The sequence below is a fragment of the Lepisosteus platostomus genome, chromosome 15, assembly GCF_059453375.1.
Source record: "Lepisosteus platostomus isolate fLepPlt1 chromosome 15, fLepPlt1.hap1, whole genome shotgun sequence".
Taxonomy (NCBI): domain Eukaryota; kingdom Metazoa; phylum Chordata; class Actinopteri; order Semionotiformes; family Lepisosteidae; genus Lepisosteus; species Lepisosteus platostomus.
Window position 1 is genome coordinate 26,328,156 of NC_142625.1, and position 16,621 is coordinate 26,344,776.

Sequence of the window (16,621 nt, forward strand, 5' to 3'; positions counted from 1 at the left end):
CCCTGCTAGTCTGCCACACGAGGTAGGCGCTGAGTGCTTTTTGTTTCCAGCTGTTCTGCGCGATTTCTGCACAAGCATTTTCTGTTTCTGAGGGATAGCCCCTGAGGAGAGGAGGGTATGCTATGCGGCCAAGACCTTACACTGCTCTTCTGCGAGTGCCTTTGATGTTTTCCACAACTCAGCCATGCACCTGCTGCCTAGTGCATGACTAGTTAAGGTTGACTTTTTTTCCCTTCATTTTTTTTTTTTAAATCAAAACTTGACATTCAGTAGGTTAGATCACCCCGCCGCATGTGATCGGTGAACTTGCTCGTTCATGAGGTGATTGAGTACTTATGCAACAGTCACTTGAGCTCATTGAGGTTTGACATGAACGCTCAAACTAAGATAAGGCCCAGCATGTTTAAACCTTTTCTAAAATCATTCTTCCAATTTGTTGCTTAGTAAATCATGTTTCGGCCATGTAAAAGCACTGGGCAGTTCGCAAAGTTTCTCCCTTTACCCAGTTACCATGTGTAATGTGTTAGAATATGTGTGCATTCTCAACAAACCAACCTGGCGTCAAACTCCCTGAAACAGTGGCGCTAACGTGATAAAATAACCTGTTGTTCTCCCAGAGGCAAGGTGAGAGAAAACCAAAAAGGCAGAGGTCAAATAAGCTGCTGAAGGCGACTAATTTCTTCGAGAAATAACAGCCGGCTCGCAAGCTGCACAGCTGTGTGAACAGGAAGCTGAAAGTGGGCCGCGCGGTGGTGTCTCCTCTGCCCGAGGAACAGGTCCGTGACAGCTCCCAGCATGCCTGCAGCTCGGCTGCACAGACAGGCCACACCATCACTGTTTTTTATTTATTTACATCTGTAAAGATCTCTTGCAGTCTTGAAAGTGCAAGCAGAGAAATATGCACAAGTAATTAAAAATAACGTACTTTTTTTCATCTATTTAAGATCAGCATATATAAATAAAACAAAGATCATGAAAAAACACGAGGGGGGGTGAAGTGATGGTCTTCACATTGCTAAGGTTCAGTAGCACTCATAAAACTTCAGTCCTTTTTCTTTGAGAACGCTAATCCAAAGTTTCAAATGTTCTTTTTGAAGTATCTTTTGAACCCCATGAGTTTATTACTTTTTATTTGAAAACTTGCCGCTGTTTTTCCCCAGCGTTCCCGGGAAGTCGCGTTGCTCGCTGGGTCTGGCAGTAGAACGGTTTGCCAGGGTGGCCTCCCACTCTTTGGAAGGCTGGTGCGTCGGTCGTGGAGGAGGCTGTAGATAAAGTTTTGACGGCCCCCCTTGGTTGTCTGTTGCTGCGATGCCTGTGGTACTAAAACAGTTCGTTTCCGGCTGACATTCTTTCCCAGCTCCCTGCTGACTGGACAAGAAAAGGAAGAGCAGCTATAACATCTGACTGGCAAACGGGGGAGCTCATTGAAGGAAAAAACCTCTTGCCTGCCAGCAGCTCCCACATGTGGTTTTGTTTTCCTCGAGTGCTTTAATAGCTCAGCTGCTATCATGAAATATTTTCTCCTTTGCTTCTCACCCTATGGAAAAATAATTGGGCTTGCCGCAGTAATTGCTCAGGTAGGGAGTGGGCAGGTGAGCTCTCCTTCCCTGGTGCGCGTCACCTAATCGAACCTGTGAAGACGCACGGTCTCCTCTCAGACCAGGTTTACCCCCCAAAAACTGCCATTCTGTTCCCCAAAAAAATGACAAGCACTTAAAATAAGCTACTAATATACAGGGACAGTGGCTATCGGCTACTACTGCTCCTTTGCTTTTGTTTTGAACCAAGTTGTTTTAGTTTTAGAAACGGATCACGGTAGTCTGTTTTTTTTCTGGGTATTTCTTTGTCCAGTTTTGCTCTGTGGCAGGGAGTGGCTGCAGGGCTGGGTGACAATCAGCCCTCAAGACCTGCCGCATACAGGCAGGGTCTGTCCGACCACACCGTCCCGCCCTGCCCCGTTCCGGCCCCTCCGACCGCTCCTCACAGGCTGGAGCAGAGCAGGCCCTGAGGCCAGGCCAGACCAGCCTGCGAGGGTACCTTGCTGTCCTGCCAGTCCTGGTGTCGGCAGGTCTGGTAACTCACCGTCTCTAAACCTTAAAGTGAAAGGACTGGAGAACAAAAACAATCCATCTCTCACAGCAACTAAAAGTATTCATTTGCAGGTTGTGGTTTTAACTTAACTGACTTGTTAAATAAATGAGGGATGAGCTTCCACTAAAAAGAACTGCCACCTAGTCATTGAAGTGCTCGAGCCCAGAGCTGTGGCCCCTGGCAGCGCCAGGCCGGGGAAGCGGGTGCAGTGCTGCTCCGGCCGCAGGGAGCGGAGAGGCCAGGGCGCAGCCTGGGAGGAGGAAGCCAGTGCAGCAGAGAGGCTGCCAGCACGACGGAGAGCACGTGAAAATGAAAAACAGATTGGCATGCTAATGGCTTATTTATTTTGCAGACCTCTGCGATAGCACAGCAGTCACACGTGTATCTCAGTTTTTTTCTCTTCTTCAAATCTCTAGCATCCTGGAGAGGTTGGGGGGGGGGGGGTGGCCCTGGCTCTGCTCAAACGCAGCCCTTGGGTCCGAACGCCCCCCCTCAGCTCCCAGCACGCGTCCCCAGGCCCTGAGGCTCTTCCAGGCTCTCAATCACAGGCTCGCTGCCTTTAATTCTAGCCAGGGTGCATTTGTAAATTAGCTTCCAGATCTTACAGTCGAAGAATGGGATTTGTAATTGTTGACAACCCTGCACACATCAGTGAGTTGCAGAGCTCTCATTATTTCATTGTGTTGGCTGTAATGTAACCATTGATCTCACTGTGGCAGTGTTTCATCGGTGACATTCCCATCCGCCTCTGTTCCTCATCAGCCCATCAGCTATTAGGAGCTGCTTAGTCAGAAACGGGGGTCAGCAAGTGGTGGAGCAGGCCAAGCACAGTTTGGTACAGTTGGTGGAAGCAGTCCCAAGTTTAAAAAAAACACTCTTCCATGCGTACTAAGTGCGGTAACAAGAAAGGCCAATTCTCTCCACAAGCAAGCAGACAAATTAAAAGCAGTGATGAGAGCTGATGACTGACAGCTCAGCTGGGGCGGCAGACCCCAGGACCAGTGCTGGACATCCCTGTCTGACACCACACTGCCCACAGGGTGACCCTACTGTCCTGCTCGGGGGAGCTCGGAGCAGTTTGTGGAGGGATCCTCTGGTACTTGAACACGGCTCATTCCATCTGAGCCTGTAAAGGTGAACTAACCCCCTGGAGCATGAAGAAATGAACATACTGTACTGTAAACCTACACACACATTTAATTTGTATTAGTCTTTTGAAATAAATGCCCAAATCTGCAGTTAATGTTCCTTTTCTTTAATCATTTGCATACAAGTGCCTGACATATAGGTAAATACTTGCATATCTTCGATATCACAGCTGAGTGGCAGTATGGAAAAGTATTTTTGGGATATAATGTTAACCATTTTCAGTCTGCTTGAGGTTAAACTTGTGAGTAATTTGCTGAATTTTTAAGAATGATAACTCAAAGGGTTGCCCTCTAAATGTCGAGAGGGTCTTTATGCTATGTGTTATGTTTGATCAAAACAGCTGTGGTTGAAGTTCTCTGGGCCTGAACGACAGCTGCCCCTTTCTTAGCTTTTAATTTCTTTGGCTTTACATGAGACAGGCGAGCTAGCTGGTTTGTAACGAATCAAGAGGAAAACTGAGACACGGCACACGCTGAGCTAATGAGCGGACTTGCCTTTTATTGTAGGATCGACTCCATTTCTGATAGGTGATTGCTCTCCTAGAAAATTGAAAGAGGAAAAGAGACAGTGAGTGAGCCGACGCAGCCGTGTGGTTTTGCTTCAGTGCTCAGGCAGACTGCAGGACACCTGAGGGCTGCAGTGAGCGCCGCGGCCATCTTGAGCCTCCTTCAGAGGCAGGGCTGTCGCTGCCTGGGGTGGCCGGGGCTGCGGGGCTGCGGTCTCCAGCCCTGCTCATGGAACGGTACACACATTTCTGAAGACAAAAGCAATTTAACGGTGGTCAAACAAACAGGTGGGCTATTGCATGAAGTAGACTAGGGGTCACGTGGAGCACATATCAGAAGAATCTGCAGCACTCCTTGACCCACGTGTCCTGAATTGCACCGATGAAGGCAGGGCTGTAAGAAGCAGGCGATGGAGCAGGACCTCTGGGCCGAACTGGGCTGGGCTGTCTGAGACCTGCGGGGAGACCCCTGCCTGAGGCTTTCAGCGGCCACGCTCCCTCCCCACGCCACGGGCGCCTGATTCTCCCCGTCTTCCCCCGTGTCCTCTAGCTGTAACGCTCTCCCTCCCTCTCCTCCAGGGCTCACCATGTCGTCCTCGCACTCATCCTGCGTGACCTCGTCGCCCTCCTCCCCGTCTCCGTTCAGCGGCTCCTCCGTCAGCTCCTCCGCCTCCGACGCCGAGTCGTCCTGCGAGACCTCGCTCTTGCTCTCCTCCGCCTTCCGCATCTCTGCGGGCACGGACACAGCGGCTCAGCCGGGGCCGGAGCCTGCCCGCTCCCGGGAGTCGCCAGCCCCGCGTTTATCAAAGGGGGGTCTGGTTCATCCCACACCTGTCCCTAAAGCCCTGCTCGATCAGCGGACCTGGGGGCTGGATCTTTCATCTATGATCGGAAACTTACTCAGTGTATCGGATCGCTCGCTTCACTGTTCACTGTTCAATTGTATCTAAAAGTCTTCAGACGTCTAGGCCACATATAAAAGCTTCAGGACTGGAGAACCAGGACAGGACTGGAGAACCAGGACAGGGTGAATGTCTCACTCTCATGTGTCTGGGTTTGCCCTCCCGGCACTGAGACCTGAAGTTACAGCTCAAGGGGTCCAAAACACAGTGCGATCCCCCATCACATCTCTTCTCTGCCAGGAAGTAAGTTCTCTGACAGTGAAGTATGTTAGGCTCCCAGGTTTTAAAAAGGTGCGAGGAAGCATTAGCTCTCCAGGCATAACCATATCAAAGTAGTTTCCTGAACCCGAGGGCACAAACTAGGAACTAATGTGAAGTACAGTTAAAACCTAAGAACTGGAGGCACTTCTTTTCTTTTCACCAAGGGTGGTAGGAGTCTGTAACAAGTTTCTTTCAAGAACCAGCCAGATGAAATCTTCAGATCGTTTAGCTGCTAGCAACCAAATGAGCTAGATGTACTAAGTGGTGTCTGCAAGCCGCCTTATTAACTAACTGCAGAATGTTTATATACTGCAGGTGATGATCCTGCATTCCTTAACTACAAACACAAAGGCACGTATTCTTTCCTAGTGAGCTTTTCCAAAGGCCTTGCATGTGAAAAAGTACAGCTGATGTTCAGAGGCAGAGAGATGGACCAGAGAGGCGCTGAGCTTTGCCACATCACACTGCACTGGAAACTGTCTCACTGAAGCTTGACAACAGCCCCTCTGGGGGCGTGATAGAGCATGCATTGCTCCACATCCCTTTGCTGATTTTATTGAACCAATAAATCAGATTCTCTTCCAGGGAAACAAGTTTCAGAAACAGTTCAGTCTGAGACCTCAGTGTATTGTGTCACCCTGCCCTCTGCTGGCCAAGTCTGTTAATTTAAGGTCCCTCGCGTGATTTGTACCTCTTTCCTTCATCGTTTAATGTCATATCATTTCCTTAATGGCACTTTTTAACAGAAAGTTCAAACTACAGGAGATGAGCAGACCCTTCTCTGGGTCCATGTGTGGCCCAGATGCACATTTAGACTACTACTATGCTGACTCACCTTAAGGCAATCCAATTAATTAATCAGGACCAGTTGAGAGGGAACAACAACAGTTGAGAGGTCCTCAAAAAACTGCAACACATTCCTTCATCACTAGGTTTATTTGAATAACTAATAAGCCCACCTTACTTACTCCCTTTTTATATCTTAACTACCTTCAGTCACATCTCCTTTCAGGGCTAGTTCAGTGGAGACTGAAGAGATTCAGTTCCTTCTCAGCTGATGCCCCGAGTCGTGGAACTCATCTGCGGTTTGTGGGCGGCTGCTCTGACCCTCACCTGTGGCGCTGTGCTTGTCCTCGGTGATCTGCTCCAGCCTGCCCAGCAAGGCGTCAATGTTGGACTTGATCTGGGTGAGCTCGGACTTGATCGCCTGGAGTTCATTGGATTTCACTGCAATTATTTAACAGCAATTATTAGACAGCCACTAACTATATTATATAGCATCTCAAACAACTGTCCCACTGTAGTAGTAATACTCCTGGGACTCATGAAGCACTCTAAGCACTCGAAGATGGGAGGACAGGCAGCACCTGTTGGCCTTGTTTTCATGAATCCTGGCTGCCTACAGTGGGTACTGGCTCCTGCAGCCTAAACACAAAACTATTTTTGATTACGTGCTGTGATTTCGCAAACATGCAGAGCCATGCATGAGCGTTTCTTACTCAGAACATTTCCTGTTGGTCACTGCCAGCTGAATGAGACCATCCGAGACCCGATAAACCTTGCTCGTGTGAAGCCCCTCACTAACACACCTGCTCGAGCTGGGAGGCTCTCTTCGCTCTGGGCTTGCATCATCAACATCTTTTACAGGCCAGCAGTTACAGGGGCAGGAAGCAACAAACCCTTTCTGTGCTGCCCGCTCCCGAGTGGGCACAGCGGCTGGGGAGACGAATCACCCCCCCCCCGGGCACCCCTGCTGCCCAGAATACTCACACTTCTGCTTGGCAGAGCTGTTGGCGATGGCGGCGGAGCGGGCGAGCAGCTTGACGGGCAGAGACTTCACCCTGCGCACCAGGGGCACGGCGACGCGGGGGCGCTTCACGGGCACCACACGGGGCACCGGGGACACGCGGCCTCGGTACTCGAACAGCCTGGGGGGGGGGACCAGGCGTGAGAGGAGCTCACCGCAGCGCAGGCGTTTACAGCTTTAAAGAGCGATTTCCATCTGCTTTTTTTATTTTTGGACTTGCCAACAGAATCTTTATGACAATTTGCCCCTCTAAATCGTTTTAAGACCCGACGTTCGGCCTTTGACGCCCAGGGCAGAGTGCGCAGAGAGCCCCTGAGCGGGGCAGTGCCAGTCTGAGCAGGGGCTTGTCGCTCACTGGGGCCAGGAAGCCCAGCCTGTTTGAGGAACTCCCACAGGTGGCACACGGACTGTTTGTCACGGAGATACAGAGTGCCAGACCGCCGCCGAGCCATCAGCATGCATCCACAGCTAACTCTCCTCAATCGGGGACCGGGGGCAAATCAGCACACAGCACACAGCGACACCATCGTGGTGATAGAAGCCGTGACTGAAGGAGCCGGCGTCGCGAGGCGTCAGTGCTGAACAACCCCGCTGACCTGTCTCGGCGAGCTCCCGGTGTTTTACACACGGGGGGGAGACGAAGCAGCGTCTGTCCGTCTCCAGCACAGCGGTGAGCCTCCAGCTGCCAGAGCAGGAAGGGAGGTCGCCAGCCCCAGGGACCCGCGCTTCCAGACGGGCTGGTGCGGGCGTCTGCAAACCCCAGCGAGTCCCAGTTTGCGCTCTGAGCCTTAACGCCTCCATCGGCGCCACACCCCAGAGTGACTCTTACTAACGAACACAGCGAACAGAACCAAAGTGGTTATCGGGATTCAGACAAACCTGTCGTAGAAGTCATCTCTGTAGTAATCGTAGTCGAAGTCGTACCCACTGGAAGGCAAGAAACAGACGATAGAATAATCATTAAGGTGTGTACAGACAAGTGTTCATCTTCCCAGCTCCACTGGGGCTGGCCCTGCAGAGAGGCCAGTCCTGGCAGCTCCCACTCCTGCTCTGGACTGGAAGGACAATTTAGCCAGCTAACCCACCCCTGTGTCTTTTGGGCAGTTAGGAGACACTGGAGCACCTGTAGAAAACCCACAGACGTACCCCAGTCCGGAATCGAACCTGGGACCCTAGAGCTGTGCAATCCCAGCACTTACTGCCGTTCCACCCACCAAAACAACGACAGTCACACCCATAGAATCCCCTGCGTGTGAAAACTGAAACAGCCACTGAAGAGACAAAGCGACTGAGACCCAGGAAAGCGCATTGAAGTCACCTGTACAGAGCTGCGGCCGATCTCTTCAGGCCCTTCGGCCTGTTGGGCTTGGGCTCCCCGGCCATGTTGATGTCTGCAGGGAGGGGGAGCAGAAGAGGGCAGAGAGAAAGAAGATTAAAAACGAGGTCCTGTGACATGTCTTATGCATTGAGATTCAGAGGTGACAGCGGGAGTCCAGTTTCCCTTGCAGGCAGTGCGCCTGCCCTGTAAGCTGTATGATTGCCTGAGCTGTTCAGAATGTTTGAGCTTGCCCCATAGGTTAGATTGTAAAAAGAAAGGAAGCCTGTATGTTCTTTTGTAAGGGCTTGAGTTGGAAGGAGTAGTAGTTTCAGTAAGGTCAGTAGGCCACAGAAATAAATCTTGTACCCATTACACTTCACTGGACCATGTGCCATGTTTTCCCCCTGGAAACAAATTCCCTGTAATAAAGGTTCTGCTTTGGGTGCTATAGTACTTGCTCACTGCAGGAGAATTAGCATCACTCTCATCTACTCTTTTCACCTGCTCATAAATGCTTTTAAGTCTGCTCTGGCTTCTGGCACGCAGCTAGCGGCACTGAATTTCAGGCAGCATTTCTGAATTATAAAACTAGCCCCAGGCTCAGATGAAGTAATAAAAGCCATGATGAATTTAACATCAGGCTCTGTGGAAATCTGGATTTCTGGCGAGTGTTACGAGCCCCTTCCTTGGTCACTTGGCAGTGTGTTAATACTGCAGGTCAAATGATGGTTGATCATGAGAGAAGGAAGCACTGCAGGACTGATTAATAAGTCATTGTTTCCTTAGCTCAACAGTATTTTGAGCCAGTGTCAAGATGATTCATTACTGATCTCTGTGCTTGCAGTGCAGGTTTATATCCACTGGGGGGCAGCGCAACCTCACTTTGTTTGCACATGTCTGAAATGGAAACTCTTTTGCCTCTTGACATGTGCGAGACTTGATCCTACAGCACCCATTTTCCACAGAACTGACTGTGCGGCAGGCAGGGCTTTGCATTTAAGACTTCTGTCGCATCTCTGTGATAGGAACACTGTACTGTTGCAAGCAGCAACAAACGGGATGACAGTGAAACTGCATAACTTGTGCAGAGGAATTGGACAAGGAGTCAAAAAGCTTGTTAACCTGAGCATGAAAGGAGACCTGCGCTGGGGAGGAGCTGAATAAACGCAGGGCGTCTGACAGGATGTGCTGGAGACTCCATGAGGTGCAGACACCTGCAGGTCACACACCTGACCTGCTTTCATTCCTGCTCGACAGTAACAGCTGCAAGAAAAGGGTCTCGTTTTCGTCATTTCAAAGGCCCTGCACTGCCCAGAGCCTTTTTACTGAGGAGCAGAACCTTCTGTGACACTTGTAACCCGCTGGCCTTCAAACCCAACCTTCACACACACATGAAGCCATCATATGCAGACATCAAACCTAACTGCTGCAGGGCGGACTCAAACCAGCCAGCGATGCCAAAGGAGAGCAAGCGAGAGGGGGCGTACCCAGAGTCTGCCCGGCCAGCACGCGGCCGTTCTCCCCCAGCACGGCTCCGCGCGCGTGCCGCTCGCTGGCGTACTGGACGAAGGCGTAGCCCTTGTGCACGGAGCAGCCCAGCACGCGGCCGTACTTGGAGAAGATGGTCTCCACGTCCGACTTCTTGACCACGGCCGTGTTCAGGTTCCCGATGAAGACCCGCGAGTTGATGGACTTGGGGTCGTTCTTGTTCGTGATGTTGCTGGCCTGGACCTTGAGAGACATCCTTCTGCTTTTCCTCCTCTTCTTTCAACTGCGTGGGACAAGAAAGAAGGAACATGGCAGTCAAGAAGCAGGGCTGCGACCACATTTCAACTAGGCAATAACCATGGAGCTGCTTGACAGCACTGTTCCCCCAGGAGGTGAGGACGCACACTGAGCGGACTTCTCCTCAGGCTGACGGGCATGAGGTCAGCCGTGGGGGTGAGGTGAGACACTGCTCCAGTGTGACCGCACGGCGGCTAGTTCCTGACCGACCTCCCACCTCCCCTTCCTGACTCCCACTGCACTCAGGTTCATCGGGAACCTGAACACTCCCGAATCACAGACCGCGGCTAATCAGAGGCTGTCCTCACACTCGACGACCCTCACCCCCTTCTTGGCTCTACTAGAAAATGACATTACAGGACATTATATACAGGAAATGAAATAAATTCCAGCACTGAATTCCTGCTGTATAATAATGAAACAATGGAGACAATGGAGAGACCTGGGAGAAGCATGTGACAGCTGCTTTCCCATTCCTGACTGTAGGACTAACCTGCGGCACCGAGGTGCACACAGCCCAGCGAGCTTCTCCCCAGGCCCTGTGGCAGCGCTGTCCCAAAGGGCTGGGAGGCAAACCTGCTCGTCTAACGGGCGCGCGGCCCTGCTGCTCGAATGAGGCAACTCGAACGAAAGCCACTTAAAGGCCTGGAGAACTGCCAGTCACCGCTGAATAAAACCAGGACCGGAGGGAGCCAGTGTTTAAAGACACCGCAGGCGCCAGGTATGCAGCCCCCGGCTGCTATTGACTTCAGGGCTGCTCCGTTCATTCCCATCAGGCCCTGGGGCTTGGCGGCAGTCTCCGCTTGACGTTCTGCTCAGAAAGGCGCCATGGCTGGCTGCTGGCGGAACTGGAGGGGGCTCACAGTCCCCCAGAGTCCTGCGCTGACGTCCTTGGGTGGATCGTCATCAGACATCAGAGAGAATGACCAACCACACGCCGTGGCCTGATTATACAACCAGCTGGACCTCAGGTCCACAGAACAGTGCGCATACCTTAAAAACACAATTCTACAGCAGCTGCAACTGACATAATGAACCTTCTCTCTAACAAGAAGAAAAACCAAACGCTGTGTCTCTCGGGGGCACAGAGAGCAATCTTTTCCTTCTGTCAGTCTCAGAGGTGTTGAGAGGTTAGCCCTTCCCCTCTGTAGAGCTCCGAGTTCTGAACTTGCCTCTCAGTGGCCTTTCCCTGAACTCAAATACTGCAGGTGCCAACAGCACTCTATACCTGGCTAGCTCAGGCACAACAACACTACACCTGGTCCCCTGCTGCACAAACACACAAACAGGACTGCACGCCTGGTCACCTGCTGCACAAACACACAAACAGGACTGCACACCTGGTCCCCTGCTGCACAAACGCACAAACAGGACTGCACACCTGGTCCCCTGCTGCACAAACGCACAAACAGGACTGCACACCTGGTCCCCTGCTGCACAAACGCACAAACAGGACTCCACAGTGGCCAGCTTCTGTACTGCAGGGGTCTAGAGCTACTGTTCCTGCTGCTGTGTCGGCTCCCTGCCGCTGGACGAAGGCGGCAGGTCCTTGCACCTGCAGCAGCAGCAGTCTGGCTCACATCTACACAACAGGGTCGCTGAGCTCCCTGCACAGGGAATGGACCCGGGGGGGGTTTGCTCAGAGGCGTCTCTGGTAATGCAAAATGGCAGATTATATCAGCTAAGTGGGCTGACCAGAACACGGGTGCAGAGCCTCGTCTCCCTCCACAACAAAAATCTTGCTTCCATTCCCCCCCCCCAACAGCACAACAAAGCAATAATCTAATGCGGACAAAAACATTCTCCTCACACAGTGAATTTAAATAATTAAATTTCATTTCACACAGATTTTTCCACATCCATAGCCAGTGAGCATTCCGTGGCCCGATGTGCGAGATTCGGAGGTGTTTCACGAAGGTGCTTGTCGCCGTGCTGTGTCACCTGCAGCCCCAGGAAGGCAGAGGCAAGATCGCCCGAGGGTGTGCACACACGTGTGCTCACGCACGCGTGCAGACGTACATGTGCAAGCGCTGATGCGTGAGAGCGGCTCTGTTTGTTCCCTTGAAGTAGAAACAATTATCATGAAGCAGAAGAGGTGCACACAGAACCTCTGCTCGCACTACAAAAACGCCTCTTGGTAAATGGACATTTTTATTACAATGTGTACAGTATGTGCAAAAACCCCAAGCAGACCAGAATACAAACTCAAAGAGGCACTTCACGAACAATGCAGCACAGTCACTTTTAGCCAGCCTTTGTTTTGTAACGTACTAAAACAATGACAATAATGGGGGCGACACCTGATGTGGACTGCGGTTGCTCTCCCTAATAACCCTCGCGGCTGGTGTGCATGTCTCCCGCTCGTGGTGGGGACACAGCTGCAGAGTTCAGCATGGTGAGCAGCAGGGCGAGACCTGCCGAGGGGACAGCCCCAGCACCCTCGGGGCACAAGCCCGGCAGCGCCGTGGCATTGCTGGCAGAGGGCAGCAAAACCAGGGACCATGGAAAAACGAGGGCTGGTGGAGGCAAAGGCTAATCGACCCGTCTATCCCTTTTCCCCCAAGAAAAATGCCTTTCTTCTGCTGTCCGTTAATGGAATATCAAGGGATAATGTTCTGCTTCACAGCAGGGTACAGCTGGGGACGGGGAAGAGCAACACTACTCCAATAACAGGTCTCCATCCTTAAGAACACTTTTATTCAGCCACAAATGTTCTGAGCCTCTGATCAGGTTGTTTTGCCTTTGTTAGCCTGAATGTTGCCCCTGAACGACCAGAGTGAGTTGTATCCGGCGGGATCTGGGGGAATATCCTGCCCACCGGAATGTTTATACCCATAATCAGTGTAACCTGGGACTCCGCCAGAGGAAGTGTGTGAAATCAGAGGCCATCAGAGGCCCTGCCCCCGTTGCATACAGGAGACACTGTATCACTTTATCTATGCCTGGTTTTACCTTAAGCACTCCTTGAAACATCCAAGATTATGAAATAGTAAATCTACAAAAGAAAACAGCACACAATCAGGCAGCCTGCCTTGTGCTGCCCTTGGCTGTTTTAATTTATTAAAAATACAGTGCTCACAGCTCTGTAATGTTCTACAAAGTCATTAAAACAATAATTTACCCCTTAAAAATAATTTACATTACGGAGAGCAAACGAGTTATCTTATATTCACTTCTGCAGATTAAAGACAAATTTCGAAACAGATCGATAACAAAAACAAATGAAAACCTGCGATGAGTGTGTGCTGGTGGAGGAGGAAGGGGGGTGTGTGTGTGGGGGGGGTGCTGCTCTGCCCTGTGAGGAGCAGGACGTCACCCCAGCGGCCGCGGTCCCTGAAGGTCACAGTCCGCCCGCCTGGCGCGCAGGAGGAAAGGTGATTGATTGTCTCCCCTGGGGGATCGAACCGGCACTGCCCTCTCCCCAGTCATTGACTTTCCAGTGCTCATCCGGGGGGGGGGGTCAAACACCCCCCGACCCCTGACGGGACACGGGACACAGCCGGGGCGAGCCCGTATCCGACTGCGTGTCTCGCGAAAGCGCTGCTTTCCTGCTGGGCGCCTCCTGGACAGCGGGCAGGTCTTGCACGGGAAAGAAAACGCCTTTTGGATTCATTCAACAACACGGTTTAGCTTTGAAAGCAGCAGAGCACGTTAAAACGATTCAGGACCCCCCGGCGTCGGACTGGGCAGCTACTGCTCGACAGCCCACTGCAGGGGCCGGCGGCGGCAGGGGCGCGCGGCGCACGGCTGAGACGCTCTCCTCCTCTCCCCCGATGGAAAGGAAACATTCCTGTCTGCTGGCCGGATTTAAAAAACGAGTCACATTCAGCGGAGTTGTAATGAGAAAAACTAATTGCGGTACGGGTAGGGACTCTACTCCTTGCCAAGCTGGGCCCAGACAGTGTGGAGGGCCTCGGGCCGGAGCTGGTAATCCTGATAAACTCCGCGTGGAGCTGCCCGCCAAGCGTCTCGCTCCGGTGAAGAGCTGGATAATTGAGCTCCAGGCCTGCCCGCCGGCCCTGTGCAGCCTCCCCCCTCTAACACGCCGATCCCGAGTGAAGAGAGGGAAGAGAGGAGCTCGCTGTGAGTGTGCGATGGCTGATACTGGGCTTGTCCCCCTAAGCCCTCTCCGAGCTGAGCCGTGGCGAAATGTATTCAGTGTTAATAAGCCGTGGCCTCTCTGCAACCCCGCAGCGTGGCTCCTGCAGAATCCGGCTGAGCATGCTCCGAACAGCTGGCCAGCTGCCCAGCGGCCTGAGCACAAGGTCACTGCAAACGTGCGAAGGCGTCTGGAGGGAAGGGAAGGGGTCACCCATAACCACTGACAGCAATTCCCAGTACACCCCCCCTGTACAGAGACATTAGAGTGACTGCTTGTTTGGAGTGGAGGGTCAGAACCACACATGCTGAAGTCAAACATTTAAGTGCAATTAACAAATAAGTGTGATGCATATTTTCTTCTAATACACATAAAACATGCGAATGATGACACTGACTATTAATTTCCTTACTGCATGTTTGAGGTTTTAATTAAATTGTTAAATCTTCAAATATGTGTGACTTTGACGGCTACATTATAAAGTATGAATAGGACACCATGTCTTATATAACTGTATCCCTTATCATATGCCGATGGTAAACATTTCAAGCCATATCAAGGGTTATGCGTGCCTAATTCTGCTGCTAGGATATTCTCAAAGCTAACAGCACATACTGCTCATTCATGCTTTGCTATTTTTAGAAGAGGCAAAAAAAAAAGAATATTTACAACTCCAAAATGCCACAGTGGGAAGGAACAGAAGCCAAGGCTAATTTCATTCTGCTGTTGCTTCTCTGTATCCATTCATTTTGTTTCTGTTGTCGATGAAATCGTTTCAAAAGAACAAGCGCTCCAGATCTCCCTCCGTATTCCTGACGAAGTGCGTCGGCTCTAAATTTAGCTCCCTGCCTCATGCTCCGATTCGTTCACGCGACACTCTTCCGCCTTGCGGAGCTCACAGGGCCCGGCCGGGGGAGCCTGCTGGGGTCGTGGCCACGCAGCTGCACACCACAGTCTGTCTCACCGCTCGGGAAGGCCTGCCCGGGCACCCTTCTGCAGCAGCACCTTGCAAGCATGGTCACAGCTGCAAGGGGAAACTGCAAACCCCTCAGAGGAAGGCTGTGCTATACCCACTGATTCCTTTTTTCGCCTCAAGACTGTGTTCTGCAGTCTTTTCAGCGGCCTGCATTCATGAATACTTGCTTACCCATCAGCTGCTTTGATTCTTAGTGCTTTATATTATGGAGCAGAAAAACAAAAACTAACAAAGGTCTCCACAGGAGCCGACAGAACTGAGGTTCAAAGGCTGGTTCGGGCTTCAGGCTCACAGACACAGTCCTCTGTACAGCGGGCTGCACTGTCCTGTCCTCACACACAGGTAATTAAATGCCACCACCTGAATGCCAGGAGCACAAGAATCAGGAACTACTAAAATAGCAGGCGATTTCGAGACAAGAGGAATCTCTGAAACACAGCTAACAGAGAGTGATGGCAAAGAACACATCACTGGTGGACACACAGTGCTCAAGAGGGACAGGAAAGATGGAGGAAGTGGAGGTGCAGCACTATGCATCAACAAGAGCGCTGACCAGGAGGAACCATGGGTCTCACAATTCATAAGGGTCAGACTTCTAAATAAAATCGAAGGACAAGGGGCAACAGACCACCAAATTCAGAGATGGAATATATCATCTAGCCTTATACAATGAAACTAGGGACGTACAGCTCGTGCAAAGGAACAAGTTATCAAGAATGATTGTAACAATCTACAAGCTACAAAGGAAACTCAAAATGATTCAGGCAGAACTCACGACTGGTCAAACACCTGGCTGACATGTGCAGAGTGATTCACTCATCCTGCAAAAACAAACTACAGATTCAAACAATGTGAAACAGTGAACTTTGAGAAAATACTTAAATTCTTAATGGAGATAAGTGTGTATTTTGTCAAGTCATCTTCTCATACACATTGTGTGGAAGCAATAGAAATAGGAATATATATATATTATATATACAGTGCGATTAAGACTGTAGAATTTATATCAGGAATAATATATACAGGACAGTAAAAATTGGACGACACACTAGCAAGATCTCATTTAGAGTACTGTGTACAACTGAAGTCACCACATACAGAAAACATATTGCCATTTGTAACCGGCCTAACCAGATAATTGTGGGATTTACTGTAAGGGAGCGTCCTGTACTGACAGAACTGAAAACTCTGAGGAAGTGTGATATAATTATTCAAAATCCTAGAATCCTTGTAGATTCTTCTGAATCGACGGTAAAATGCAATGGTGAGACCAGAGCACACAAAACGAAATTAAAGAGCAGTGTGTTGAAGCCGATACCAATTCTTCAAACAGCTGCATGAGATCCTTAGATCAATGAGCTGCTCACAACGCGACGAGCTGGACGGGCTGCACTCTGGCTGTCTCTCGTTGGCAAACTTTCTGCTCTTATTGGTCCCTTTGAGAAAATCTCTGTCTTTGTTCAATGAAAAGCCACTGTGGCACACTCTCCTCGTGTCAGGCGGCTGGAATCAGTGGGCCAGTCCAGAGCCCCACACTGCTCCACCTTGGGACACTGCTCAGGGGAGAGAGAAGTAACCATAGCAACACCAGGCTGCACGCCGAACATTCTGCTTCCAGGGAAGTGAGCGTGTTCACCTAACAAATCTGTCATTTAAATCTGGGGTGGCTCATTTTTTTATTTAACCTTTTAAAAGCTGTCTAGTTAGTGATATACATATTAAAGTGAT

General features: G+C 50.8%; 1 protein-coding gene across 12 annotated transcripts in view; it reads right to left on the reverse strand.

Moving 5' to 3' along the window:
- Positions 1 to 831: 831 nt before the first annotated feature.
- Positions 832 to 16,621, reverse strand: part of raly (RALY heterogeneous nuclear ribonucleoprotein) — a 59,356-nt gene continuing 43,566 nt past the window's right edge. For 6 of the 12 annotated variants that reach the window (XM_088607836.1, XM_088607831.1, XM_088607835.1 and 3 more), the window contains 9 exons: positions 9,521 to 9,804; positions 8,034 to 8,106; positions 7,595 to 7,642; positions 6,679 to 6,836; positions 6,022 to 6,135; positions 4,332 to 4,474; positions 3,868 to 3,994; positions 3,731 to 3,779; positions 832 to 1,364 (listed from right to left, as the gene is read on the reverse strand). In XM_088607836.1, the coding sequence (XP_088463962.1) occupies positions 1,079 to 1,364; positions 3,731 to 3,779; positions 3,868 to 3,994; positions 4,332 to 4,474; positions 6,022 to 6,135; positions 6,679 to 6,836; positions 7,595 to 7,642; positions 8,034 to 8,106; positions 9,521 to 9,776 (1,254 nt within the window). In that variant the 5' untranslated portion in view covers positions 9,777 to 9,804 and the 3' untranslated portion in view covers positions 832 to 1,078. Of the gene's footprint in view, positions 1,369 to 3,730; positions 3,780 to 3,867; positions 3,995 to 4,331; positions 4,475 to 6,021; positions 6,136 to 6,678; positions 6,837 to 7,594; positions 7,643 to 8,033; positions 8,107 to 9,520; positions 9,805 to 14,586; positions 14,718 to 16,621 lie in introns of those variants that run through there. The other 6 variants (XM_088607839.1, XM_088607834.1, XM_088607840.1 and 3 more) reach the window with 6 other exon arrangements.